Raw genomic sequence first — 26232 nt, 5'->3', positions numbered from 1 at the left:
GTAAGTGGCTGCCTTTAATCTTCCTGTTTATTTTGGACTGTAAGGATTGCAACTGAACATTCAGCTGTCTTTTATTTCCTTTTATTAACAACTTGTAACACCATCACTGGAATGCATATAAAACATTTACCTAGACACAGCTCTTATGAAAAAGACACATTTTTCTTCAATCTTAAACAATGTCTGTTTATGTTTGTCAATGTACTTGTAGACCAGCATTTCACAGGTATGTCCATTCAGCATCATTCAACATGTCAACAGCAGCATCATGACATCAATCGCCACTTTTCAGCAGTTCCTGAAGGTAGACTGAGTTGACATGATAGGCATTCATCCAGTTAAACTGTCTGTAACTTTCCCTATAGCGAGACACTGCAGCATAGTAGTTTTGCCATGCTCGGTAGTAAGATTTCCAGTAGGTTTTGTAACTCCAAGCCTCAGGTGGAACACCATCATCCCAAGAGCTGCTGCAGGAGCAGTTGTCTTCAGTTTTTCTCGAGGAAGGGCTAGAAAACTGATGGCAATGGCTTTTCTTTTGTTTAGCGTTTTGTTTCAGAACTTTCTTTTTCACTTGATTCTGCTTTGGGACTTGTGATAGCTCCTGAGGCTTCTCTGGTGCAGGACAGAAACCCGCACGACCCTGATGCACAGAGGGAACAGCATTCTTCTCCTGTGTATTTGAATATGCTTCAAAGCAGGAGTTATTTTCCCTACTATTGGAGGAAGCTGTGGAACTGTATGAACCATCACTGTCACCAAACACAATACCATTTGCAGTCGTCTCTGTATAATGTTCCACCTCTTCCCACTCTACGCCACCATTTCTGGGGAGCTCACATTGTTCTCCTGGGCCTGAGTAGCTTCTTAAAATCTCAACCTCTCTCTCCAACCCTTCCTTAATGAAATACTCATAGTCTTCAACAAACTCTGAGAAGCTCCAAGGATTTTTCAGTTGGTTTTTAAAAGAAGATAAGCATGGAATTCTGGGAAGATTTTTTTTTAAAGCCTCCTCATCTGGAGCCTGAGAGCTTTGTTGTCCATCCGTTCTGGAGACAGTTTTGACCCTACTCCTCTGTTCTGTGCAGCAACTGGAAGTTTGGGGGTTTCTACTACCTTTTTTTGTATTTGCAGAATGTGTGCACTTTTTTACCTGCTTTTGCTTCAGGGCCTTTTTTGGCCTTTCTACAGAAAAATTATCACCTGGAAGGTTAGAAAGAGGCTGAGGTACCTCTGAAAAACTATTTTGGACAGGCTGCAGTACTGGTTCCTCTGGTCTAAGACACACAGTGTCAGAATTCACTGAAGCACCTGTATGTATAACAGGTTTGACTTCTACCTCCCCATCTTCAAACTGATCCATCATTCCAGGAGGTATAGGCTCTGTACAAAAGGGAAACAAGTAGGCACTCAATTAAGTGCATCCTTCCCTCTAGCACTCAAATGAGTACCCAAGTAAAGTTTTGCAAAATCGCAGATAAGATGTTAAGACATGTTAAATAGAGCTACAAACCAACCACTTCAATTATTAAAGAGCTTAAATAGCCAGAACATTTTCTTCATGGAAGGCACCAAAAAAGTTGATCGAGACAATATCCTACTGAACCACATAAAAAATAAGAACTTATGCAAGGCGGCAAATGCCACATTTCTAGCAGAACAGCTTCTGGCAAAGCAAGAGTAGCAAATTGAAGCAAATCTGCTGCTGCTTCAATTATTCCTTCCTTCTCCTACTACATCTTACAGCCTGAGAAAGGCTTAATCTTGGATTTCCAGAAATCTAGTCAGTTATGTAGTTGCTTAAGCAACAGCTGGATGCAGAATTCCTCTCCCTGTCCGTAGGCATGCACTAAGTTCATTTCCTACTGCTTCGAACAACTGTGGCAGCTAGGCAAGTAGTCACTAGCACAGAGTACACAAGATTAACGCAGAGAAGACACGTGTCAGTTCCCTGCGGACTTGTCTAAAGCCTTGAACAACAGAAAACAACCAACAAAAAACCAGCTGCATTCACAGAACAGAGCATACCTGGTAGAGGATGAAGCTGAAGATTACACTTCTGAGCAATTTTCATCATCATGTTTTCTTCCTCTCCACGGCAGCAGTATGTCACAGATAAACCTAATGTTCCTGTGATACACAACAAAAAGTGTAACGACCTGACCAGAGCCAGTGAAGCTAGTGCAAACTCAAGAAATCCACATGACTGTTTTTACCAAAGCGCCCAGCTCTGCCAATACGATGCATGTACGTTTCCCAGTCTACAGGTACATCCAGGTTGATAACCAGATTCACTTTTTCAGCATCGATTCCGCGAGATGTCTTGAGAAAATGAGGAGAGATGGGGATATATAATTGAATATGCTGAACAGATCTTTAAATAAATACAATACAACTGGGAGAAACTGCTCATACAGGAACTTTTGGTTGTTACAATAACCATAAAGCACCCATAATTTTCCAGCCAGTTTACCATTTTACATGTGGAACAGGTATATGGCATTGCAACCATAAAAACCAGGGATCATTTTTCTTATGCCTTCCTCTCTATCAAATACAAGCAAGAATGCTTTTCCTCCCAGCACAAAAAAAAAAAAATAAATCCGACCTGACAGTATGCAGTAATCTTTTAATGACAGGACCTCAAATGACCCACTGAAGAGGAAAATAAATCAGCAACAAAAAGCTGAGTGCCTGAAACAGCCACTGCACTATTTAAAGCTGTTTGTGATGTTACTGTTGTGAGCATACTGTACTAGAGAAATAAACTATTCTTCCTCATCACTGCTATCAAAAGGAAACAGCTCTACTCTTCTGAAGTACCTATAAGCTTCTGTAAAGCAACAGATAAATATAATTATTTTTGAACCAGATGAGAAACAGGGGACAATTTCTAAGTTTCACTGCGAAAATAAGTCTCTCACAGCACTAAAGCCATGTGCTTTGTCAGAACATTCATGGTCTATTCAATTACAAGTCAAATCTAATTCTCTGAAGCAAGTTTACGTGCAACACTCATGTATGCTACAAAACACTAACTCACCAAGTCTGTGGAAATCAAAACTCTACAGTGGAACTGCTTTAATTTAGCCATAGCATCAAGTCGCTGATTTTGATTCATGCTGCCTAGAAAGATAAAAGGTTAGAAACATATTACATTCCCCTCCAATTCTGGAAACACTGATTCCTAAAATTGTAGGTAGAGATCAGAAGTAAGGTTGAGAGAACCTTCCTCAAACATCAGTTCCAAAGAAGTAAACGAGGAACAAACAGAAACTGGAAAATAAGGAAATCCGCTAAAAAAAATAGTTATTTTGCTTCGTTTTAAAGAGAAACCAATTATGTAGATACTTAACCCACTTGAACAACACAGACTTATTTTACTTAAACACATAAGATATGGAAAATACTGCTGAAGTAAAATTTCAAGGTTTCTGATAAACATCAGGTGCCAGCTATCAGCTTTCTATGAAGAAGCCAGAAATAAGCAGATTTAAATTCAACATCTGCATTCCAAAGAAATGCTGCTTCAACCTACAAACGTAAGTAAGATTTCTCTTTACAGATAAGCCAATGCACTTATCTGGACATCCACAAAAATGACTCCCAAGCAAATCTGAAAGCAGTAAGTTAATCATTGTAAAAATTAATATTTTAAGTACTAAAGACACATAAAGACTCAAATGCTGTTATTAGTTATTTAACCAGAAGCCATGCAAACCAAGATTTAAGATTAATTGTCCTATTTTAGGACATATCTACGCACAACTTTGACAGAATCAGAAAGTTTTGAATGGACTTACCCGAAATGCACTCAGCAGGAAAGCCTCTGGATGTTAGTATTTCAGCTAGATATTGAGCCCTGACAGAAAATATACAATGAAAATTGTAAATAAAACTGGACTTAACAGCCCCTGAGCATTTCTTAACAGGCTGTTCTTTACAGCGGAAGACTACATTCCAAAACTGTCACTTTCATCTTTATGACTGGATAGTCACCTTAGAGATGGAAAACTACAACCAAGTATTAGGTCTCCCTTCTCTCTGAACAGTGTATGAGATACCTTCATTATAAAGCATTCCTTCATTTTCAGTATTTCACACTGCATTCCTCTGGCTGTACGTCAGATCAAAATTTGCATACTGCTTTGAGACCTTATTGAAGGTCTAATAAGTTTACCCATGACTGTACATTACAACCACTGCTTTCAAGTGTGTTCTTTACAGATTTTTTTTCAAATTTATTACCTGCTATGCAGATTTGAGAAGACAAGGGCTTGATTAAATGAAATCTTGCTGAACAGCTCATGTAGGTGCTGGGTTTTTTCCTCAAATGTTTTATGCGGAAGCGGATGGGAATTCACAATTTTGTAATACTGCTTCAGCCCTGAGCATGAAACCAAAAACAAAACCACCAAAAATATCTATCAGGTTAAGGACTTCCATAAAAACAAGCACAGTGCTAAGCTGCTGTCAACATGCCTCACCACAGCTAAAACAAAGACTTCAAATTTAAACACACACACACGTGCAAAATAAGAACCTACAGGACAGGTTTTTCTTACAAGGCTGAAATATTTTTGGAATGGGTAGAAAATTCAGAAAGGTATGTCACTGATGTTTTAGACGCATCAACACTGGAAATAAATACCTCATAAATTAATCAACTCATCTGTGGAAGGAAAATATGAAGAACCACAAGTGTTAAAGGTACATGTTTTAGTTTTAGTATACTTTTCTTAATCTACTGATAACACCACAAATAAATGGACCTCTACTTACCAATGAGACTTGGATCAGTAGGGTTCAGCCTCACAAACGTTGGATCTCTCATATACCTGGTCAAAGCATTAGCTAACGGTTCAGGGTAAGTAGCTGAAACAGCAAGCATCTGCTTATTGGCTGGTAGTGAAGAGTAAATCCAGCTGTGAGGCAAAGAAAGGGGAATGACTAACAAGTATGCATCTAATCTACTGATAAATGCATCAGATATAGGTCTGTCTTACTTGATTTGTTCCTGAAAGCTGCCTTCTTCTAAAAGCTTGTCTGCTTCATCAAGAATAAAAAGCCGAATACTGGCTGTATTTAAGTAGTCCAATTCTATAAGCTGTTTTATTCGACCTACACATGAAGAAAAACATAAAAGGAACATCAGAAATTGAAAGGTTCTAGCAATGAATTTTGTAATTTAAAAAAAATTATTAAGCCTTAAAAAAAGCATATTTGGAATAATCTCTTGCTAAAAATACCTGGTCTAAATGTTTCTGGCATAGCTCTTTGAGACTATCTCCTATTACTAAAAAAAACCAAACAAACCAAAACCAAATCAACCCACATTTCAAAAGTACCAATTATCATACTATGATGTATCACAGGACACCTGAAGCACAGTGAAACTCATACATACCTGGGGAGCCGACAGCTATGTGGCACTTCTTTAGCCTGATTTTGTCCTGGTTCAACGAAGTCCCTCCAATGAAGACATGACATTCTAAGCCTTCCATTTTTATTCCGATAGTTGTGATTACAGCATGAATCTGCACAGCAATCTCTCGCGTAGGAGCCAAGATCAGAATCTGTAAGGGCCATGGGTTAAACCTTGAAAGCTGCAGAACGGTTCCCAAGATTAAAGCCCAGCATCAAATCAACATCATCTCAAATACTACGTCCCACAGGCGACAATGCTGTTTTCCCAAGAAAAAAAGCGATTCCCCCTCACAAAGCGAAGCCCCCCTCCCCGCACAGGTAACGCGCCAGGCCAGCGCGCAGCAGGCCCGGCGCCGGGCTCACCTGCGTGGCGGAGTTCTCCAGCAGCACCGCGTCCAGGGCGATAGTGGAGAACACGCAGGTTTTGCCAGTGCCAGACTTGGCCTGCACGATGAGATCTGCAAAGAGCCGCCAAAGCGGTCACCGCAGGCCCCAGGGGGAGCCCAGGTGGGCCCCAGGTGCCCCCAGCCCCGCGCCCGGGCCCTCACCCCGGCTCGCCCGCTCACCCAGGCCGCAGCGCCCCAGCGGGATGGCCTTCAGCTGCACCGGCGACGGCCTGTGGAACCCAGCCGCTTCCAGCCCCGCCAGCACCGGCGCCGACAGCAGCAGAGACCCGAAGTCGGACGGGCCGCCGGGCACCAGCACATCCCGCGTGCGGAACCGCCCGCCCCCCGTCTCCGCTGCCGCCGCCTCTGCGGGCGCCGCCATCTTGCGGGCAGGACGCGGCAGAGCGCGGCGCTGCGCCGGCTGCGCCTTTAGCCCGCGCCGCGCATGCGCACAGCGCCAACCGCCCCGCCCCGGGCCGCCAGGGGGCGCGACGGGCGCCGATTGGCTGCCGGGCGCCGCGCGGTCCCGCCATCGCATCGCTCCGCTGCCGCTGCCCGGGGCTGCGCCGGTGCCTCTCGAGCAGCTCCCTCAGCTCCTGCGTGGTTGTGCCAATAACCAGAGCTGTGGCTCCCCGCGCGTAGCTCGATAGGCGCGCTCATCTACACAGAAGCAGTGAGCAATGCTGTTCGTGAGACAGCAGGCCTTCAGACAGAGAAAGAAACCTCAGCAGCTGAACACCTGGCAGGGCTCAGGGCAGCACAAAAAGCTTAAATTTATAATAACGACAGAGGAGGAAAGCTCTGAGTGGATGTGAGGAAGCGAGAGCTGCAGACATAACCACGAGCAAGAGCTTTGCCTGGAGCACAAACCCCAGCGTGGGGAGATGCTGGGCTGAGGGCACGGCGGGGCAGGCCGAGCCCAGGGCACCCCACCAGAGCGCACCCAGCGGGGAGGGCTGCAGGGAACGGGCAGGGGAGAGGGGCGAGCAGAGGGAAGGGGAGGGTCGTAAGAAGGAAGGAAGGGTGGGCAAAGGAATGGTGGAGAAGGCTGCAGAAGAGGATGAGGAGGGCAGAATGGATTGTGTGGGCAAAGCAGTGCCAACAGACTTGCTGACAGTCACTGTCCAAAGTATCTTTGTCTGTTGTCTGGAGAGAAAGCAGTTTGCCACTAATTTCTCATCTGTCCTACTGTAATGAAATACCAGGGACATTTTGTTCTGACCCCTCTAGTTCCAGCCATCCTTCCCCCATCCCAACGATAGAAATTAGTTTCTCATAAAACACTGTGCCTGGGATACAGCTGTACTGCACATGGAAACAAGAATTAAAAGCCGGGGTACTACGAAAAATTAATAGTATAACATTCACTTCAGCAAAGGCCAAATGTGTTAATCTGTTGTATGTGCATTACTTAACTACCCTCTGTAGACCACTCATATTAAATCGTGGGTGGTTTTATGCATATCAGCTTTTATTGTTATAGCAGTTCAGAGGCTCTGGACATGCAGCTTCCATTCATTGCAATGGGATTTGAAAAATCTCAACAGTGGCTTCTACTGTACAAGCATATACACTGTGTCATTATTCTTACATTGCCAGGCAGCCTAAATGAATTTTAATGGCTTTGGTGTACCACAGGCTTTGTCACGCCTTTGAAATTCCTCATACTTATATTCCTGATGGGGGAGAAAAAGTCTGTCAAATGCTATTCAGTTGTTATTTTTTTAATACTATGATATTTTCATATGAATATCTGAGTACCAACCAAGCACGGGGCCCTGCTGAACAAAGAACAGTTTCAGCGTGGAGAGCTTACCTCTACCAAGTCGGGACAGACCAGATGGCAGGGCCGAGAACTGTGCCCCACAGCAGAGTTAACAGGATAGCAATCTACAAGCATTCTGTTAGTTCCAATTATTTCCTAATTTTTAAGTGGATACTCTTATTGGTCTTCAAGGGGAAACGAGTCTCCAACATGAGATAATTATCTCTGGATAAACCTGGGAAAGGAGACAGACAAAGACACCTGGACATAACAAACATTTGATTAAATACAGCTTCTCATAACCCTTTTAAACTGATGTGATTTGAACAGACAATGAGGAGCAGTCAGAAGGGACTGTTCCCATGGGGGGAAAGGCAGAGAAGAGGTGATAAAACAGCCCCAAACAGCCATCACAATGAGCCGCTCCGCCGCTCTGTTTTTCTCACCTACTCCTTTTCCCCCCTGAGGTTGCACGCACGTTGCAGTACAACCCAGGTGATCTGGAGACAGGCACTATTCTCTGTGGTGCGTTGTTAATCAGTCGTTCAGCCACATCACCTTAATTCAGAAAGATGCTGCTGTTTGTAGGTATTTGTTTAATTTTCCATCAGATGCTGGAGGAATGGATTCCAAACCACCGCAATGTCTGTATGCCGAGAAAGCCTTCAACACCACGAACAGCAGATTGATTGTCCCTCTCCCTTTGGTTTTGGCCCTTACTAATGGGGCTGTGTCAGATTTAGGTCAAGCTCCTGCAGCTGTGTCAGTTGATCTAATGAAAGGTTTTGTTTCTCCCTTAACCCTTACTACTGTAAAAGATCTTAACTGCTACTGCTGCTAACTTGGTTTTAAACTCTCTGTGCGTTGTGTACGGTGCCGTGAGTCAGTGTATAAATAGCAATCTTCAACCTTTGGGGCCTCGTTTTACCTCAGTGACCCTCAAGTACTGAATTCACACTGTCAACATTTACATGTCAGCCCAGCCAGGAGGAATCTGCAGTTTTGCCATGACATTGCTTCGCCTCCGCTTGCAGTAGGATCCAAAGGAAGTATTCCTGCTCAAAGCAGCCTTTGGAAATCTTGACAATTAATCTGAATACTCTGCAGGCAGACTAGGTCCTGGGAAAGGATTTAGGTTAGTAAAAGAAGCAGATGAGACCTCCTTCTGAGCTGTAATTTTTAAAAACTGACCGGTTCTTATGAAGGCATGTAAATTTTCTAACTTGGTGTCATAAACCAACCTCTAGGTTTTGGGACTTACAAGAAAGTTCTCACTAGGAAAAACTCTTGCTCACATATCTGAGTGCATGTTTTATTCCCCCAAGGCAGGGCTCACCACTTTTTTGTCGCTGTTACAAAGCACACATTACATCATTACATATTTGATTTTAATTCCATCCAAGATTCATTTTTCTCTGCATCTATATATCAATGTATCAGTTTTGGATAAATGATCTTATAAGCTACCGGTAAGGAGCATGCTGCTGATACTTAAGGTCACGTTCTCACTATTTCAGACTATAGAGCACTTGTCTTCAAACTCCCAGCAGCAAGGTCCGTATCCCACGTTCAATGTGTAGTTTGCATTGTGCTCAGACCTCCTAAGGCTAGCATGTGCAATGCAAAGTAAAGGTTTGACTAGTACTAAGTAGTCACCACAGGTTTTCTCCATCTCCTCTTTCTGGGGAACTTAGACTTTATTCACCACAGTTAAATTCTTGTAACTTTTTGAAAGGCTGGGATATACTGCTCATGGAGAGTTTGTGTTGGCTTCCAGAACTACCAGGCTTTGTGTGTCTTTTAAGAACACATTCATTACAGATTTGAACATCGCTACTGTAAACAAGCACCTGCCTTGTCTTATTCCTTCAGCTTCAAACGATTTGTCTTTCATATCTGCCAAGACATGTAATTATTCAGAACAAATCTTGGTTTACATGATATTTATAAAATATTTTAAAAGTGAGATAATCTCATCCTCCTCCCCAGATGTGTTCAGATTAAGACAGTGAACTTTCTCCGTTCTCTGCAGCACGTGTGACTCACTCTTGGAGTGTGGTATGTATTTGTGTTTATACTGCCATGGAAACTGTATTTGTTCTCTGTACAGTAAAGCACATTACAGTGAAAGGGCCATTGATACTCGCATAGACAGTGACTATATATTCACCACCAAAAATTGACTCCAGGCACCCTGCCCATTCATTTTCCCTTTGGAAAAAAAAAAAGCTGGATGGCAAGTTACCAACAAGTAGCAAGTTTTGGGGCAGCAGAATCTTCTTTAGTGCTTTACTAATTGTCCAAGTCTTGGATTTTTTCCAGCAAGCCTGGTGCATGGAGTTATTATAAATGATGATGATGATGATGGGGTCTTACATGCATGTAAGGCTCATTTCAGTACTTCTGCTGTATGGATTTCATTCCTTGTCAGGCACGTCCTTCAGAAGGATCCAGAAGTCGTCCATAAATTTCAGACAAAATCTAAAGTACACAGGGGTTCACCAGAGATGCCTGTATAGATGCAGCTACAGATAAAAGGAAAGCAGGCATCAGGCTGTCAGCTCCGAGTAGCTATTTCAGGTATGCCAGTGAGAAGTGCCAGTAGTTCACTCCTGTCATCTTCATCCAGATAAATAAATATCAGCCCATTTTAATCTTAGATACGGTTTTACTCCAAGGTTTGCTAAATTAATTTTCAGCTAGTATGAAGAGGATCTAGGTCACGAAAATGCAGCCAGCCGAGATGTAATCCAATAGTTCTTTAACACAAGACAGCACAGTGAATTCACAAGGAGTTTCCCTACCCTGGTACTCCTGGCCCTCCAGTGCAAGGCGAGGAATGTCAGAAGCTGGAATTTGGTTGGAGCAGAGTTAAAAGTTCTTACTTCTGGGATGGGGACGTAGTGAGGTAGGGGCATGTCAGGGGCTTTAAAAGCCGCAAGTGCAGTGACTGCATACACTATAAATTTGGCTTAATGGAAGTAATGGTTAAATTTTCAGGGGCAAGTTACCTCTTTATGCACAAATATAAAACCAGAATTAAAGTTTTAACATTATATTCTTACCTATCTTGGCTGGATGTTTATGCCCCAGTGTATTTAAACAAAGATGGACGCAATTCAGGTCATGCTGCAGCTGAAATGGGAAGAAATTCTGAAAGGTTTGCCTTCAGTGTGCAAAAAAGTAAAAATGAAAGAAAATTCAGTAATAACCACGCTTGTTAGTTCAGCAAAGAACAGTCACGTGAAAGCCCTGAGAAACCAGATCAATGAACTGAAAGACAACAAATGAGATAAGCCTTCAGCTGTGAAGGGATGGATGTTTTCTCAATTGGGAAGGAATGAAGCAGTTCATGTAAGTGGAGTACACCACTCTGAAGGCGTATTCTATTTTTTGCCCAAGGATCTCAATTTTTCATTTTATCCTGAAATAAGCCATGTAGCTTTCTGCTTGAGGGTGTTTTATTCTCAGCTCTGTATTTTCTTGGAGACCTGATTTTCCACTGCACTGCACCATCTGCTCATGGTTTACACCACAACAGAGTGGAAGGAGTGCAGGGCCTGGCATGAAGTGTCGATGCTGCCTTGAACCAGTTGTCTACACAAGAAGAGAAAAAATGTTGCTTAGTAGGGAAATCCTATGGAGAAAATATTTCAGATTTTTCTTTGCTCTTGCAAGTTCCCAGGAGTTTGGAGCACATGAATATTCTGGTCTTTTCTTTATTCTGTGCTCATGAACTGCTTTACCAGTCTCATGGGATACGAGCAGCCCTGGAGGCTGAAAAATGGATCAAAAAGATGACCTTAAACAGAAGCTAAACAGGAGCTAAAAACTCTTCCCTGTTCATCTGCTGGCAGATCACACAGTTCAGTGTCTTGCAAGTGCTACAGGAGCTTTCTGGAACACAGCATCTGCCAGTTGCCATGTACATGTGCAGCTGGCCTCCTGAATCCTAGATGTGCTGGAAAATGTAATATTGTTTAACTTAGATTTGATGCTTCAAATAACCGTGTGTCTCATTTGTGTTTCTTTTGTATTGCAATAGTCAAAGCGCTGTGAAAAGCATCAGTTAAATTCAGGAGCAATATGATTTTTTAAAAAGACATGGTAAAGAAAATATTGGGGAGAGCATCCTGTGCCTGGGATAATCCCTGGTCTGATTTCATGCAGTTTTTCAAGATGCCAGAGCCACAGTGATCATCAGCAGTCTACTTTGTCTAGACACAGTAACGCCAGGAGAACAGAAGTCATTCCTTCTTGATGCCTGCTCATAGTCTATCCCCCAAATGTAAAAGAATACCTAAAAACGCTGTTGTTCAAAGCTAGCTTGGGTAAATTGAGCTCATGGACAGTTTTCAGTTCAAACGAGCTGAACCTAGGTCCATGTATTACAAATGTGAAGAGAAAATGCCATCGTGTTTTAGCTTTGGTGCCATGCCATAGAGGAGAAGTAGTGTCTGCATATGACTTTACAGAATGGAGATAATGCAATAAATTATAAAAAGATGGTACCAGTAGCAGAAAAGAAATAAAACTCCTGAGCCACAGAAGCTACACAGAAACCTGAACTCTGAGGCCATGGCACTTGAACACAGACCCTTCTCTGGGGCACAGAAAGAGGAAAGGGAAGCTGGGTCATTCCCCCTACTATTAGTAGTGCGAGGCAGGTGTTTCAGCTTGTATTCTCCACATGGTGCCACCTTTTTGATTTTTCACCACTGACTGGCTGTTCAAACCTGCCATATGATACTTGATGTGCTTGGGCAGGCTGGGGACATACGTACCCCGACCCTGAGCCACGGGGAACAACCAGCTGGCCAACAAATCCAGCCAGATTTCAAGGAAAAAATTATAGCGGAGCTAGTTGGCTTACACTTTAAGAAAGACTCAAGACTGGCAAGTATCCCACTCACATCGTAGTGTACCCCATTGGAAGCGATTAACTTTTTGACAAGGTCATTTCTTTAATATGTTAATATGTTTACTGCCTCATGTTCTACAGATCCTTGAAGAAAGATGCAATTCTCATGCTTCCTTAACAGATAGGAAATGGAAATCCTGAAATGTGTAAAAACATGGGAAATATTGACTCATAATAAAAGAGATGCTGGAAAGATCGATAAATGTTAACTCTAGAGTGTTTCCCAAACATGCAAGAAAGGGCAGATCACAAATTTCTTATTTAAATTGGATTTTGACACAAAGGTCAGCTTTTAAAAACACCAAGGCTGATTTCCACCACTACACAAACAAAATCCTATTGCCAATGATTAAAAATATTTTCCTTCGAAAAATAAAGACCTGGAGGGGCAAAGATTTTAGCCAGTCTTTGCCGATACTCAAATTTATGGGAAAAAGCAAGCCATTACATTTTTCACCCCAAATTTGAAAACACCAAGTAGTATTTCTCATCCTAGCAAGTTCTTTACCATTGCAGAACGATCCACACAAGCCTTGCTAACCCATTGCAGGGAACTCAGCATTCATCATCTAAACCACACATTTTGCATATAAGCTGAGAATAATGCGCTTGTCTATCTATGAGAAACACTGAAAAATTCAAACCCCTTCCAATTCAATGCAGTTATAAAGTCTGATGATACAAAAGTGCTTGTTGTTTTGTGGGTTGTTTTTTTTCCCCTGGCTCATCTGTCCATCTGTTTTATTTCCTGTGGTGACAAGGAATGTCAGAGGTTGTTGATGTGAGGTAAAAAATATCCTGCCCTTGGAGGAGTGCATCTGTAGCATGGACAATACCTGGTCGTGTCCGGAAAGTTTCCAGCTGCCGCCGTGTGCGTGGACCCCCGTCCGGACCACTGCTGGTAACACACCGTGAAGGGGAACCCACTGCTCTGAACACAAAGCCCTGCCAAGGATTTTCAACACCTGTTTCTCGCAGCTCTCTAAGTGTGTGCGGCTCCTGACAAAGGGCACTTGGATCCCGGCAGGGTGATGTGTGAAGGTGGGTGCTGGGCTGCTGCTGCCTTGCTGGGGACCCCGTGGCATCCCGGCATCCCGGGGGGGGATGCGCCTGCCCGCCGCGACCCGGCTCCCTGTGAGAACGATACGGGGCAAATCCCCAACTGGGTGGCTTTGCAGCTTGTCGTCATTAAGGCCATGTAGGTTAATCCATGCTTTTGTTGGGGTGCTCTGCCTCTGCAATTTGCAGAATCTAGACCACAACCAACTAAACCGTCAAACTTCTCTGCTGGGAGGAGGGACCGCTCCCTGCACGGCCCCGGTGCCGGCAGCCGCTCCCCGCCGGCCGCTCCCGCCGCGGCTCCCCGGCTCTGGAGCCGGGCTGGGGGCATGAGCCCCCCCGCTGCCCGTGCCCGCGGCCCGGCCGCCCGCGCTGGGCTCTGCCCCCGCCGCCGCCCCCCGGTGCCGCCCCCCCGGCTCCCCGCGGCGGTCCCCCCGCCTGGCTCCCCTCCCCGCGCCGCGGGTGGCTGCTGCGCGGGCGGGGCGCGGGCATGGGGCGGCCGCGCTGAGCCGGGCCATGGAGCAGCACCTGCGCCGGCTGAGGCAGGAGCTGGTAAGGGGGCGGCGGGCGGGCTCGGGGGGGGTCCCCGCACGCGGGGTTCGGCCCGCGGGGGTCCCCGCACCCGGGGCAGGGCCCGCGGTGCGCTGAGCTGGGGCTTGGCGGGGGGGGCGGCGCGGAGCTGGCTGCGCTGCGGGACGGCGGCGGCGGGGCAGGTCCCGGCTGGCCCCGGAGGGGTGGGGGGGTCCCTCCGCATCGCGAGGGGCTCAGCCCTCCGCGCCGGCCGGTGGGATGCCGCCGGTCCGCACCTCTGCGGGGGAGAGCGGGCGGGAGCGCACGGGGGGCCGGGGGCTTTGCAGCAAAGATGCCGGCATCGCTCGGGGCCGGCGGAACGGCCGCGGGAACCGGCTGGGAACAACTTCACGGAGCGACAGTGATGTGAACGGAGCGCGCGCCCGCCGCCTCCGATACCCTCGGCAAATACTTCTGCTTTAATAGGAAACCCTTTGTCATAAATCAGCAGCGTTCGTGTGTCCCCCCCGCGCCGTGCCGAGGGTGGCCGCACCCGCCGGGCGCGCTGGGGCCCGTCCGCCCGCCGGGGGGCCGGGGGGGCCGGGGGCAGAGCGGGCACTGCCCAACCCGGGGTGCCAGCGCCGGGGTTTGGCTGCGGAGCCGCGGCTGTGCGGGTAAATAGAGAAACGCGAACAAAAGGGGAAGGCGAGGCAGAGCCAGAACGGGTGGGTGAAGTTTCCGAAGGCACAAAAGCTTCCCTCCCGGTTCAGGGCTTCGCAGGATGGCGACCGCAGCTGGGGTTTGTGCTAACGGGAGTTGTGCAGCGGGGGCTGATGGAGGGTCTGTTGCTCTCCTTCTCCGTGTTCCTGGGCACATTTCACTTGTAGGCGACGCGACTGGAGTCAACAGAGAGACCCACCAAGTTAGCGGGGTGCCCAGGGCAGGGCCGGGGCTGGCGGCGTGCGGGAGGCAGCCGCGCGCCCCGGGGTCGGACGTGTCTTGTGGGACGGGGGCTTGGGCAGCGGCGCTTGCTCGGAGTAAATGTGGCAGCAAACAGCGACATTTAACCTGCTGGCGCTACCGATGTTCCCCTAGCAAACAGGCTGGAAGACAAACTAAAACAAAGGAAAATGAGAGTCAGTGGGGTACTGTGCACTGGGTGCGATGAACGAAATGCAAACTGTAAACTGGGACACATACGGCATCATCTGGAAGATCTTTAAAATCTAAGTTGGAAGGTGAGATGGGGGGAAAGAGTAACTTTCAAAAGAGTGTGCATAGAGTAAGGCTCCTAAATCTGTCTTTTGTCTGCTAAACAAATGAGTTTCATTATCTAGGCAGTATTTTTTTATAGAAGCCTAAACATCGCACCTTTACTTGTGGATCCTAAAACATGCCCGTTTTGTAGCACGCAACATAACTTCTGAGGAATCTGAATATATTCAGAAGGGAAGGCACATCCCTCACATTTAAGGTTTTTTTTGTTTTCACGTTAAAATGAGAAAATTCTGGTTTTGTTCATACCCTTGCTATAACGCAGTAATAGATTTTTTTTTTTTATTTATTGTAAAAATGTGACAATTTTTGTCATATTAATAAACCAAGAGCTTAGCCTGGCAAAGATTTGTGTACGTGCTTGCCTTAAAAAACTGGAAAGGGGCAGTTTGCACCTTCGGTAGGGCTACTCATGGCTTAGCTGAAAGTAGCCTAGATCTTCATCCATTTGGTTTTGAGAAGTCACATTCTTTCCCCCTCCCACCCCCTGATTTTTGTTACTCAAAGTTCAAAACCTACTTTAACAACAAATTCTCGGGGTATCAGAGTGCAGTCCTGGGGCTGTTGTGAGTGTGGCCGTGCCAGGACAGCCCGCAGGGTGACACCTGGAGAGACCCTCTGCCTTACAGCATGCCATGGGAAACAGCCCCTTTCATCAGCAACTTAAGTGAGCTGCAGATTGCATTTAGTGAAAGTAGGAGGACTGTATTAATTAAAACAACCATAAATGACATCCTGAGCAATAACAACTTTTAAAAATCAATACTGGCAAGATAGCCTGGAATTAAAATAGATTAATGTTTCTTTAAAGACCAGCAAGCAGTGCGATAGACAGCTGGGACCATCTGCATTGAATGGTGAGTGGGAACTGAACCTCTTGACCCTGCTTCTTTACCACTTTCTTCATTACTGGGCAGGTCATGCCTCCAGACATTAAATGCACCATAACCAAGAATCATGCGGGAGGAATGGTGGGAAGGTCTTGGCCAGATTGAGACGATGAGCCACCTCGTGTGCAGCGAAACAGGAATCCAGTCCCAGGGCATCACTGGGAATTTAGCAGCACAGTGGTTTGCATTATGCCCAGGGAGCAGCTCTGGCGGGCTGGGAAGGCCTGCGAGGAGCCAGGCTTGCTGAGGCTGGTCAGGGTAACGTGGAAGTTAAAGGCCATTCGATTATTCAAAGTTTAGTTTGTCTCAGTGTAAAACAGCCTTTAGAGGGTTTTGAGGAGCAGATTTTCTCCAAAAAGAGTGGCTGTTGGCACAGCTCCCAGTTCCCAAGGAAAGGTTATCTTCAAGAGCAGCTCCATCCCCCAGCAGCGTGGGATTCAAGAATTCCGGCTCTGATTTTTCTTTCTCCTGCTTTGTGTATTAAAAACATCTTTAAATAATCGTGTGCTTGGTTTGGGCTGCTGGTGTGCCCTGACATTTCAACACAGAGCATACGCGTAGAGATCACACCGTGCTTTGCCAGACAAGCCACAGATGAGCATGGGTCTGGGCGTGCTTACACCAGTCTTCACATTACCTCTGGGAAAGCTCTGCCATGCCTCCTGAGGATGAATCTGACCCATTTCAGTCAATGAGAGATCTCCTATTCCAATTGCATGTTTTCCATTGTAAGCTGATAGTTTCTGGCATGTGTGGTGTCCCTTTGATTGGAATTCATTCAGAAGCTTCCACATGCAAATGTTTCACAGCCAGGAGAGCCTCAGCTGACACAGCCATTCATCCCAACCGGGATCGGGGGCAGCTCCACAATCGTATTGATTGCCGAAGCCGGGATCCTCATCCCGCTGCTGACACCTGCCCCCGGAGCCGCTTCGGACAAGCTGTGCCAGCCCTCTGCCTGTCAGCCTCTGTCTGTAGAAAATACAGAAGACCTTGCTCACCTCCTCTGGGAAGCCCCTGGAGATTTACGGATGCAGCACGGTTTGTGAGAATATGCAGTGCTGGTTTGTAGGTCTGGTGTTGGAGTAAATTGTGCTTCTCCACCCCCCTGTCATCAGTCCTTCGTATGGCAGTTGTGCAACGTGCCACAAAGCTCGTGAATCATCCATTAGTGCGATTAATCCCGATACTAAAAGTCATCTTGACTTTATCAGCAGGATTCGGACTCTGCAAACATCGTTCTGAGGCACAGAAGTATTATGTCTGCTTTCTGAGTTACAGAATGTTATCTCAGCTGAAAGATCAGATTTAACAAGAATTGTCTTGCTCAGGGATTAGCAGAGAGGAATTTCATTTCCACGTCCCACACTGCAGATGGCATTACCTATGTAAACTTTCTGACACGCGGATTGGTTGCATTTACACATAGTAACATCAGTATACATACCATGGGACGGGGGTTTTGAGGCTCTTCTACAACAAGAATAAATCGCTTACTATCTAGCAAGGGACTGGTGAGTTTGTGGGGCAGATTTATCCCGCATTTGGGGTTTGTATGGCTGTGACAGGCGAGGAGTCACAGTCAAGTTAGCTGTTGTTGTAATGTTACTTTGCACGTTTTGGTCTTCCCTGAGGAATCCAGGATATTTCTGGGTTTTCTGTTGTTATTTTCTAGGAAGAAAAATGTTGAAGTAGGTATTTAAACCAAACCCCAACACTCTAACTTGAACTTTTGAATGTTCTCCCTGCACATTTGTAATAAATGCATCAAATTATTGAGTCTGACTCCCTTCTTACATTAATCTGTGTCCGGGTAGACAGTGTTTCTTGCTATGAATATCTTGCAGGAATAGAACATTTGGTCTGAATGAAAAATACAACCGATTATTTTTACTCTTTGTCTCACACCGGGTCCTATTCTGGTAACTGTGTCGTGCTTGAAAAGGCGTCTGCTGTGTTTTCATTGCTGCTATTTCTGAAGGGGCAGCTCTTGCAATCTGCCAGTACAGTGAGGCATAAACTACAGACCTCGAGGTCTAACGTCACCGCTCACAACTCTGACAGGTGGGAATGCGCAGCTCCATTTGTATCTCTGCTGATGAAAGGATCCCTTTATGGGTGGCTTTACCCATCGCTGCTGTAGGTAGTGTTAGAAACTTGGGTGGTTATTGCAGAATCTCCCTCCTTGCTGTTGCCTTAAGGGAAGGTGCAAAGGAGTAATGTGATGGTGGATGTCCTGTCATATATAACCTGGGGAGAGAAAAAGTAGTCATGGGCTCTGTCCACTTCATGTCCAGAGGAGACTCCTAAAGATGATGGTGGATTTTTTTACTAGACTCCCAGCTGCACATATTCAGGAATGTTACAGACCAGATTCCCCCAGTGAAGCAGACCGCTGGGCTGAAAACTGACACTTTTAACCATCATCTTCAATGGTCAGTCTGTATGTCGAGGCTTGTGGTCTTTCTTAGCCCTGGGTTGTGAGTAAAAGTCTGAAGGCTGGAGTTCTTGTTGGTCCACTTATTTCCTGGTTTTAGTGAGTTGGTTTTCTGATTTGCCTTTGCACGTAGCAAGTGGGATTGGGAAGCATGGAACGATACCATTGCAATGGAAAGGAAGGCAACTGAGTAAGGCAGATGGTTAATCGAGCAATGTGAACCAGGTCCCCACTACTGAGGGGGAAAAAAATCTTTGGTAAAATTTTATCTGAAAGAGGAAAGATGATGAATAGTGAGCTAACAGTTAACATCCTCATTTATGCCTAAAATCCTCTGGAAAGACAAGAGGTAAAAAAATAGACTTGAAATTATTGTGATAAAATGCAAGGAGAAAAAGAAAATTACAGGCCCTTGGCATTCATCAAGGGAAGGAAAAGAAACGTGCAACATGAAGCTGAGCAGAAGCTCTCTGTGAGCCATGCAGCGCGCTCTGAAGAGTTATGTCCAGCCACAGCTGCAGGCTTGTTGAAGATTAATCTAGTTAGTGACCCAAAGGAAAACACGGAAACAATATGATCAGCTCAGCAGTTCTAAAATAATTTTGGTCTCTATTATGTCATCCTCTTTAAATATCAATTGTTTGTTGCTGGTTCTGTTGCCTATCAGCACTATTATTAAGTACTGCTATTTGCCAGTTGTTCTTTCCTGTCCTCTTAGCAATAACTTCCTCTCTTTGCATTTCTTTTACCTAAGAGCTGGACATCCGTCTTCCTCCTCATTATGACAAACACGCTTAGAGCTCTTCTTTTCAGTTCTCTGTGCTCGGCTGAAAGCTCTGCTGCTTTAGCTGGGTTTTTCCTTTTCTCCCATCAGCATCACAAAGCTGCTGCAGTCCTGGGCAGGCCCGATGTGCAGATGGGCCAGGGATACTGGCAGCTGTGCCTCGAGGGATCGATGGGAGCTGAATTCTGAGAACTCGGTGAAGGGAGATGCTAATGGAAAAACATTCGTTCCCAAAGTTACTTGTTTACCTGGGAAGTGGGAAGTGACAAGTAATCTCCCTCATTTGTACCTCTCAGGTATTTGTTTAGAATTTGATAAAATGCCAGTATCTGCTAGAGGGTGTTCCTTGGGGCGAGTTGTCCTCCTGCTGTGTTAATCAGTGGTGGAAGATCATTGATTTATAAACTGTGTAAACCAATCACAGTTGTAGTTCTGGGAATAAGTATTTTGAGGAAAGCATTGAGAAGGCATTGCTTGCAGAGCGATTGATGCCTTCACTACTCACAATAGTAGATTTCCAAGGTAAAAACACTCCATATTTGAACTCTGAGAGTTTTGCAAGATGCTTTGTTGGTCATCCCCGACCCCTCCATCGAATATTACTTGAGGATCATTTGAAAGTGCTCGAAAAGCTTTAGAATTTTGCATTTCAGTGTTCAGGGTGACTGTAGTTTAAGCAAGCTTTGCTTTCAGGAAGCATTTAGCCAGAGCTGCCTTGTTCATGCCTTCACAGGAGCATTGCTCTGGAGGTAGTACCTTGGTGCTGGAGAAAGAAATGTTTAACACCACACACTGAATCCCAGCCACTGAAGCGGAACATGCACGTCACAACTGCGCTCAGCCTTGCGCATACTTGTCTTGCTATAAAAGACATCTGTGTTGGCTTGTTCAGAATTAGACCAACACTTTTTCATGCCAATTTTTAGGGACTGCAAAAGTTTCAGGAATAATCATGAGATGCATTTTGAGGCATCTGCTTTTTAACTGGTTTGTAGCGATAAATTTGAACATCTGCAAGTTGTCATAGTTCTGATTTGGCTTTTCTTGGAAGCAGAGGTCCCAAATTAGACACCGGAGTCCCTCGGAACGCTGAGGAATTTGCACACCTTGAGCAGAGAGCGGCAGGTACAAGAAGGGAGGATGCTGGCGGGCAAGGTCTGTGCTGGACCCGAAGGTTTGCAGGGAACGCTGTTTCCCCTGCACTCTGCTCTGCAGCTCAACTGAGCACAGGGCTGATTCAACAACAGGTTTGAGATTTACAGCTCACAAATGCGCACAAAACAGGACATCTCCTGATGCCCCGTGGTGGCCAGCTTACATAACGTCACTTGCATAACCCCAGCAAGTACGGTCCGGGTCTCTCTCCATGCCACATTAGGGCTCTCTGGGATTGTGTCACATTCACGCTCTGTTTGGAATTGCACTTCAGTTCATCGCAAATTGAAGTTCCTCCTGTATGAAGCGTGCGACCGCAGAGCCAGCGAGGCTGCAAGGGTTGCCCCTTCAGCCTTGAGTTCCCCTCGTCTCGCACTCAGAGCATCTGTTTAACTTCCAGCCCAATCTGCTGGATCATTTGCAGAAACTCTTTTTTCCTCCAGCAGGCCAGAGAGCTCAGTCTTGATCCTTTGCCAGGGCGGCGATCTCTCTCCTGTGGGAGACCATTCCTTTCTGGAGAGTCTCAGAGAAGCCAGTCTGAACGTGGGAGAACTGAGATCCGCTTGGCAAGGAGGGGAGAGTGGCTGTTAGACACCGAGGAAGAAACTGGTTTTTTCCCCCTTTCCGGAGTTTTCGCTCCAAGGTGAGCACCCTTAATTACCACAGGGTAATTACTAGTGGATGAAATCCAAGGTCCTTCAGACTCTTTGGTCACCAGGCAGTAACTTGACTTTGGGCTGGCTTTCACTCACTCCTCAGTTCTGTAAAAGACTGAACAGATCCCATGAAGAACAAAAGATAAAGTAGAGGAGGTTTGTTTGCTTCAGTTTTTAACTTGTACAACCTGAAATTTCAGTAGTGTTTGCAGAGTTGAAAGGCTCAGGATCTTTAAAACTCCCTTGCTGGTGGTGGGATTCGTGTTGCCAGATGGACACCAAGGCTGGAGGGCAGGAATTGCAGGTCGCTGAAACAGGACAGGTGAGTCATGTCCCAAAAGCCCCCTTCTCTCCCCCTCTGCTGCAAGTGGGACATGACAGCTCAGCCCTCGGCACAGGGCACCAGGGGAGAAGCGTCCAAACCTCGTTGTCACTAGCGGGAAAGTGTTTCCACAGATGAAAACATCTCCACTCCTCCAGTGGCTCAGCTCCCAGGCTGGTGCTGGCACCAGGTTTGGCAGAACTATCTCCTTTGTTCAGAAAGAAAAGCGCAGGATCCTGAGCTTTTGGGACTCAGGTCTTTTCTTGTCAGGGGGAGACTGGATCTGCCTGTGGGAAACAACCACACCGAGGATAAATGCTGCCGATGAAATTTTAATGCCTTCCTGGATGAGGCATGCATGGTAATGATACCACCCATCATGGGCGAGTTAATTGAATCAATGAGGTGAACAGTGGAGCCGTCCAGCATATGCCGAGGGTTTGATCAGCCCAGCCGTTAGGGCAGGACCCTCGTCACTCACCGCGGCACGATTACAGCCTGCGCCGACCAGGGGATTTGGTGGGAAGTGGCCAATGAGGGGCCAGGCTGGCTCCAAATCCAGCTTTTTGCAAAGCCCCAGATAAAACAGACTTCCATTAATAAGGCGAGAAAGGTTAGGACAAGAAGCATTACAGCAAATCTGGAGAGGTAAGGTGATAGTTTTGTCTGAGGCTTGTAGAGCATATGGCCCCAGCTTCTGCACGGGTAACCCAAGAGCTCGGTTAGTCTGTAAGTGGGGCATGATTTGCATGTCTGCAGAAGCAGAGGTTTTATTTGCTGATGTTAAAAAATTAGATAGCTGGAGGCACTTGATAGCATAATCAGGAAGCTAAACACGGATTTTCTGTATCTTCATAGCTTGTATGCTCATTCCGGGTGATAAATAAGTTTCTTGGGAACGAAGCTCTGAAAAATCATCGTAACCTACCAGCTAGTTTTAGGTTCTGGGTTTTGAAATGGAGATTTGTGGTCAGAAATCGTTGGGAAGCTTTGTACTTACGGAGCTAGATCGTTACAGAGGATCCAGTTTTTTGATAATTGCTCTTTCCCACTGGTCAGAGCCACGTACAGAAACGGCAATAGAGCAAGTAATTGGACTAACTAAAGGGAAGGAGTTGTAAGAAAGTAAAGTTTGATAATGTAAAGCTGAACATAAGATGCATTTGTCCTTTTTTGCCCTAAGCTTGAGTTCTATTGCTTTACAAAAATTGTGACGAGCCTTTTAAACTGTTTGTGGCAGCATAGGCTGAAGCTTTTCCTAGACAGTGGTAATCTCTTCTGCAAACCACCTTACATCAATGTGACATGTCTTCACCGCCAGCCCTGCATCCCCTGCTGTTTTTCCCTTCTCCCTCTCCCTGCTATAAAAAAAAAAAAGAAAAAAAAAAAGAAAAAAAAAAAAAAGTGGCAGCTGTTGGAAAGTATAGTCCATTTGTTTTATGATGCCGCTTTGGGAATATGATCCAGATCCTACATGTGAAAGAGAAAACAACAGAGCAAAAGAGAAGGAAGGGGTTTAGAAGCTCTGGGAAATAACTTGCTTATTTTAAGTGTGGCATAGAAATATCAATCTTTATAGCACAAGGTTCAGGGATAAAGCAGAACTGCTGTTAAAGGTCCTAGCTTGGAAATCAAAGAGATCACTTGTTCAGTGTTAGTAATTTTAAAGTTTGTTGGTTGTTTTGTACAAAATTTTCAAGTGCATTGAAATGTCTTTGATTGTCCTCTGGTGAGAGGTGCCTGTAGTGAGGGTGTTAGGATCTGAAGACATGTTATATAGCAACAGTGTGATTCTTTTCAGCGTTTATTTTGCATTTACTTTAGCACTTTAGGTAAAGAAACAAGGCTGTCCATCGAAGGCACTTCTGTTTGTTATTCTGACTCCTGATTTCAGTTCATTACAGGGCACAACAGACACAAGAGCAGAAGAATATGCTAGAACTGCTGGTGGACAAAACCTTTCATAGTTCTATGCCTTGGGTTTCTGCCAAGCAATTAATGGAAACTCAAACTGTTTATTTTTGTTGTCAGGTCAAAAAATCCACTCCTGGGAGCTCCTCTTATTCCTAGAGGGAAACTCCTAGAAAAAATCCAGAAAAATCCAATTGCTCTTCCGTGAAATGGATGTAGCACAGGTAGGATGCAGCTAAACTGTAGTCAGTAGGAAGAGGTGATGTTTCCAAAGGCTGCTCAGCCCAGCTTTCCTGCGCTTTGGTCACAGTTTTCTCGCTTTCTCCTGGCTCCTGGGGACACTGACTCAATGTCTGTTTCCTTCCCTCCGCAGCTGTCCATGAAGGAGGTCGGAGACGGGCTGCACGAGCAGATGAACTGCATGATGGGTGCCCTGCAGGAGCTGAAACTCCTCCAGGTCCAGACAGCTTTGGAGCAGTTGGACATCTCAGGGAGCCGAAGCGCCGTGTCTGGCAGTGAGCAGCACCAGTGCTGCCGGAGCAGCAGAGAAGCGGCGGGGGCCGAGTGGCTGTGGGGGCAGGCATCGCTGGGGGAGCGCAGCCCTGCGTCCCACGCGTGCGCTGTGCCACAGCTGGCGGGTTTGTCCAGTCCCGAAGTGCTCCCAGAGGGCGGCCACCTCAGAGACACCCCCTCCTCCTTCAGGAGCCTCTGTGGGGAGGATGTTCATCACCCGAAAGGACCTTCTCCCACATCGAGCAGAGCAAAGCCCATCCGCCCAAGGACATTCGAGCCCAGTAGCCAGGGCACGGCTGGGGGGTGGCCAGTGTGCCAGGAGTGCCCAGGCTGTGATGATGGCCATGACTGGACATCCTCCCTAATGTCCCAGAGCAGGAATCGGCAGCCGCTGGTCTTGGGGGATAACATCTTCGCAGACTTGGTTGGGAACTGGTTGGATCTGCCAGAGCTGGATAAGAAAGGGGAGAAGAGCGAGGCGTCACTGTCAATGAGCAGATCCCAGGAGCTCTGCAGGAAGTTCTCCCTCACTGCCAACATCTTCAAGAAGTTCCTGAGGAGCGTTCGACCAGACCGAGACAGGCTTCTCAAGGAGAAACCTTGCTGGCTTCCACCTGAAGACAAACAGCCTGAAATTTCCAAGAGACCCAAAAAAGTGAACAAACTCAAGGGGACATTTTACTTCCCACTTCACGGGAACGTCCAGAACCATCACTGCAAAGTGGAGAGGTGCCCGAAGGCAGAAAGCAACAGCGAGAAACCCAGAACTGGCACCAAGAAAGTCCACGATACCACAGACTACACCCAGTCTGGGTTTGACATCAATACAGCTGTTTGGGTCTGAGTCTGTCAGTGTTTTCTGCTCTGCTGAGCATTTGTTTTACACCAGAGAGGAGGGGGTGGCCATACACGTGTTTTCAGGAGACCCCTGAGCTCTCAGCGTGGACAGAGTTGAGAGAGGAGTCCTCTGCAAAACGTGCTGGGGTCTTCAGTCACTGGCAAGTGGCTTTTTCTAGAGAACTGTGGCTTCAGGCACAGTCCAAGTAGCAGCTGACTCAGTCCTGCATGGGGAGACTTTTGGGGACGGATATTTGCAAAAATATTCAGAATCTTTAGCAGCTTTAGGGTGAGCGGTGCCACAGGCAACCAGCTCTGGGAGCCTGGCTTGTGGTAGCCACTTCAGGCCCATTCCATCATCTCTAGTTACAATGGCTGCAGCACAAAAGTCACTGTGTGCATGTGTGTGTATGAGTGTGCAAATTATATATATAGCGTTTTTTTTAAAAAATAATCTATTCCTGCTTGTGTGCACTTAAAACTGAGTTATAAACCAGGCAATTCAAGTGTGGTACCTGAAGCACTTGTTATTTAAATTGAAAGAGATAAGTTTGAATTTATGGGACTCGCACAGTTGCTAAGTGGGGTGTTGAACCCCAGCTTTGCCAGGTTTCAGCTGTGGGGGTTTCCCCTTCATCTGCATCTCTGCTGCGGTCCCAGCATCTCTCCTTCCCTCGGTGGTTAAACCAGGACACAAGGCTCCTTTCATGCAAGCTTGTGACCCTCAGGCTCGCAGTGGGTTTTGCCTCTGCCCCCTCGCCCTTCTCCCCACGGGTCGCACCAGGTAGAACGTTGCAGAGTTTATTGTTGATGTTACAGCGAGGTACAAAGTTGCAACAGACGTTTATTGTTGTTTCCTACCGCGGTTGTGTACAAGCCTCCTCTTGACAGAACCAAGTTCTTCAGTGTCCAGCTCTCCAAGAGTTACCAATAAAGTGGCATCAGTCTCCAGCATGCTGTGGGGACCTGTCCCGCGTGGGGCCACCCTCTGTCCTGCTTTTCTCCGGTGCAGAAGCTTCTGGGGTTTCACCCTCATGAAACCCCAGCCGAGTGAGCACTTTTGTGGCTGGGCTGGTGGGGATTGGAGCTGGGAGCGCGGGCGGTTTGTAGTCAGCCTGTTCCCATCCACGGCCAGGGAGCCTGGGAAGCAGCCAGGAGAGTTTCCCTTCAAGGAGAGGCTATAAATCACAGCAGGGAGAAGAGCTGCAGCCAGCGGTCCCTGCCAGGGTCCCAGCGCTGCTCTGGAAACACATCCCACTGCAGCCCATGCACATCCTGAGAGCCTTTGGGTAACACTTCAGCATCCATTTTCCTCCCCCAGTATGGGGAAGGGCAGAGGGGTGAATGTTGGGGGAGAAACTGCTGCTGAGGGAAGGGCCCCAGAGCC

The 26232-nt window shown here is 46.5% G+C and overlaps 2 protein-coding genes across 6 annotated transcripts; one reads left to right on the top strand and one right to left on the bottom strand.

The window, feature by feature from the left end:
• Positions 1 to 65: 65 nt before the first annotated feature.
• Positions 66 to 6237, bottom strand: DDX20 (DEAD-box helicase 20). The gene is made up of 11 exons (XM_080367106.1): positions 5991 to 6237; positions 5788 to 5882; positions 5405 to 5573; positions 5004 to 5118; positions 4780 to 4922; positions 4246 to 4384; positions 3801 to 3859; positions 3041 to 3123; positions 2214 to 2319; positions 2026 to 2127; positions 66 to 1380 (listed from the first exon to the last, which is right to left on the bottom strand). The coding sequence occupies exons 1-11, from the start codon at positions 6190 to 6192 to the stop codon at positions 275 to 277; spliced, it is 2319 nt and encodes a 772-aa protein (XP_080223232.1). The 5' UTR covers positions 6193 to 6237; the 3' UTR covers positions 66 to 274.
• Positions 6238 to 6319: 82 nt separating this feature from the next.
• INKA2 (inka box actin regulator 2) lies at positions 6320 to 25827 on the top strand. 5 transcript variants are annotated; one of them, XM_080367128.1, is made up of 2 exons: positions 6320 to 13537; positions 23869 to 25827. In XM_080367128.1, exon 2 carries the CDS (start codon positions 23875 to 23877, stop codon positions 24850 to 24852), a length of 978 nt encoding a protein of 325 aa, XP_080223254.1. In that variant the 5' UTR covers positions 6320 to 13537; positions 23869 to 23874; the 3' UTR covers positions 24853 to 25827. The 5 variants fall into 5 exon arrangements, with proteins under 5 accessions (XP_080223254.1, XP_080223251.1, XP_080223250.1 ...); XM_080367125.1 differs by lacking the exon at positions 6320 to 13537 and adding an exon at positions 13591 to 14107; XM_080367124.1 differs by lacking the exon at positions 6320 to 13537 and adding an exon at positions 14188 to 21584.
• The last annotated feature ends 405 nt before the right edge of the window (positions 25828 to 26232 follow it).

The sequence above is a fragment of the Falco punctatus genome (assembly GCF_963210335.1).
Source record: "Falco punctatus genome assembly, chromosome: 17".
Lineage (NCBI taxonomy): Eukaryota > Metazoa > Chordata > Aves > Falconiformes > Falconidae > Falco > Falco punctatus.
Note: the sequence above shows the minus strand (reverse complement) of the source record. Positions and strands in the feature narration are given on the sequence as shown.

Excerpts from the sequence above, each read along its gene's own strand:
- DDX20 (XM_080367106.1), bottom strand. The coding sequence starts at position 6,192 with ATGGCGGCGCCCGCAGAGGCGGCGGCAGCGGAGACGGGGGGCGGGCGG. Across the intron at positions 5,574-5,787 it reads TGGAGAACTCCGCCACGCAG|ATTCTGATCTTGGCTCCTAC; the intron begins GTGAGCCCGGCG and ends TGGCCCTTACAG. Across the intron at positions 4,385-4,779 it reads TACTGATCCAAGTCTCATTG|GGCTGAAGCAGTATTACAAA; the intron begins GTAAGTAGAGGT and ends TTTCATGCTCAG.
- INKA2 (XM_080367124.1), top strand. The coding sequence starts at position 21,534 with ATGGACACCAAGGCTGGAGGGCAGGAATTGCAGGTCGCTGAAACAGGA. Across the intron at positions 21,585-23,868 it reads AGGTCGCTGAAACAGGACAG|CTGTCCATGAAGGAGGTCGG; the intron begins GTGAGTCATGTC and ends TTCCCTCCGCAG.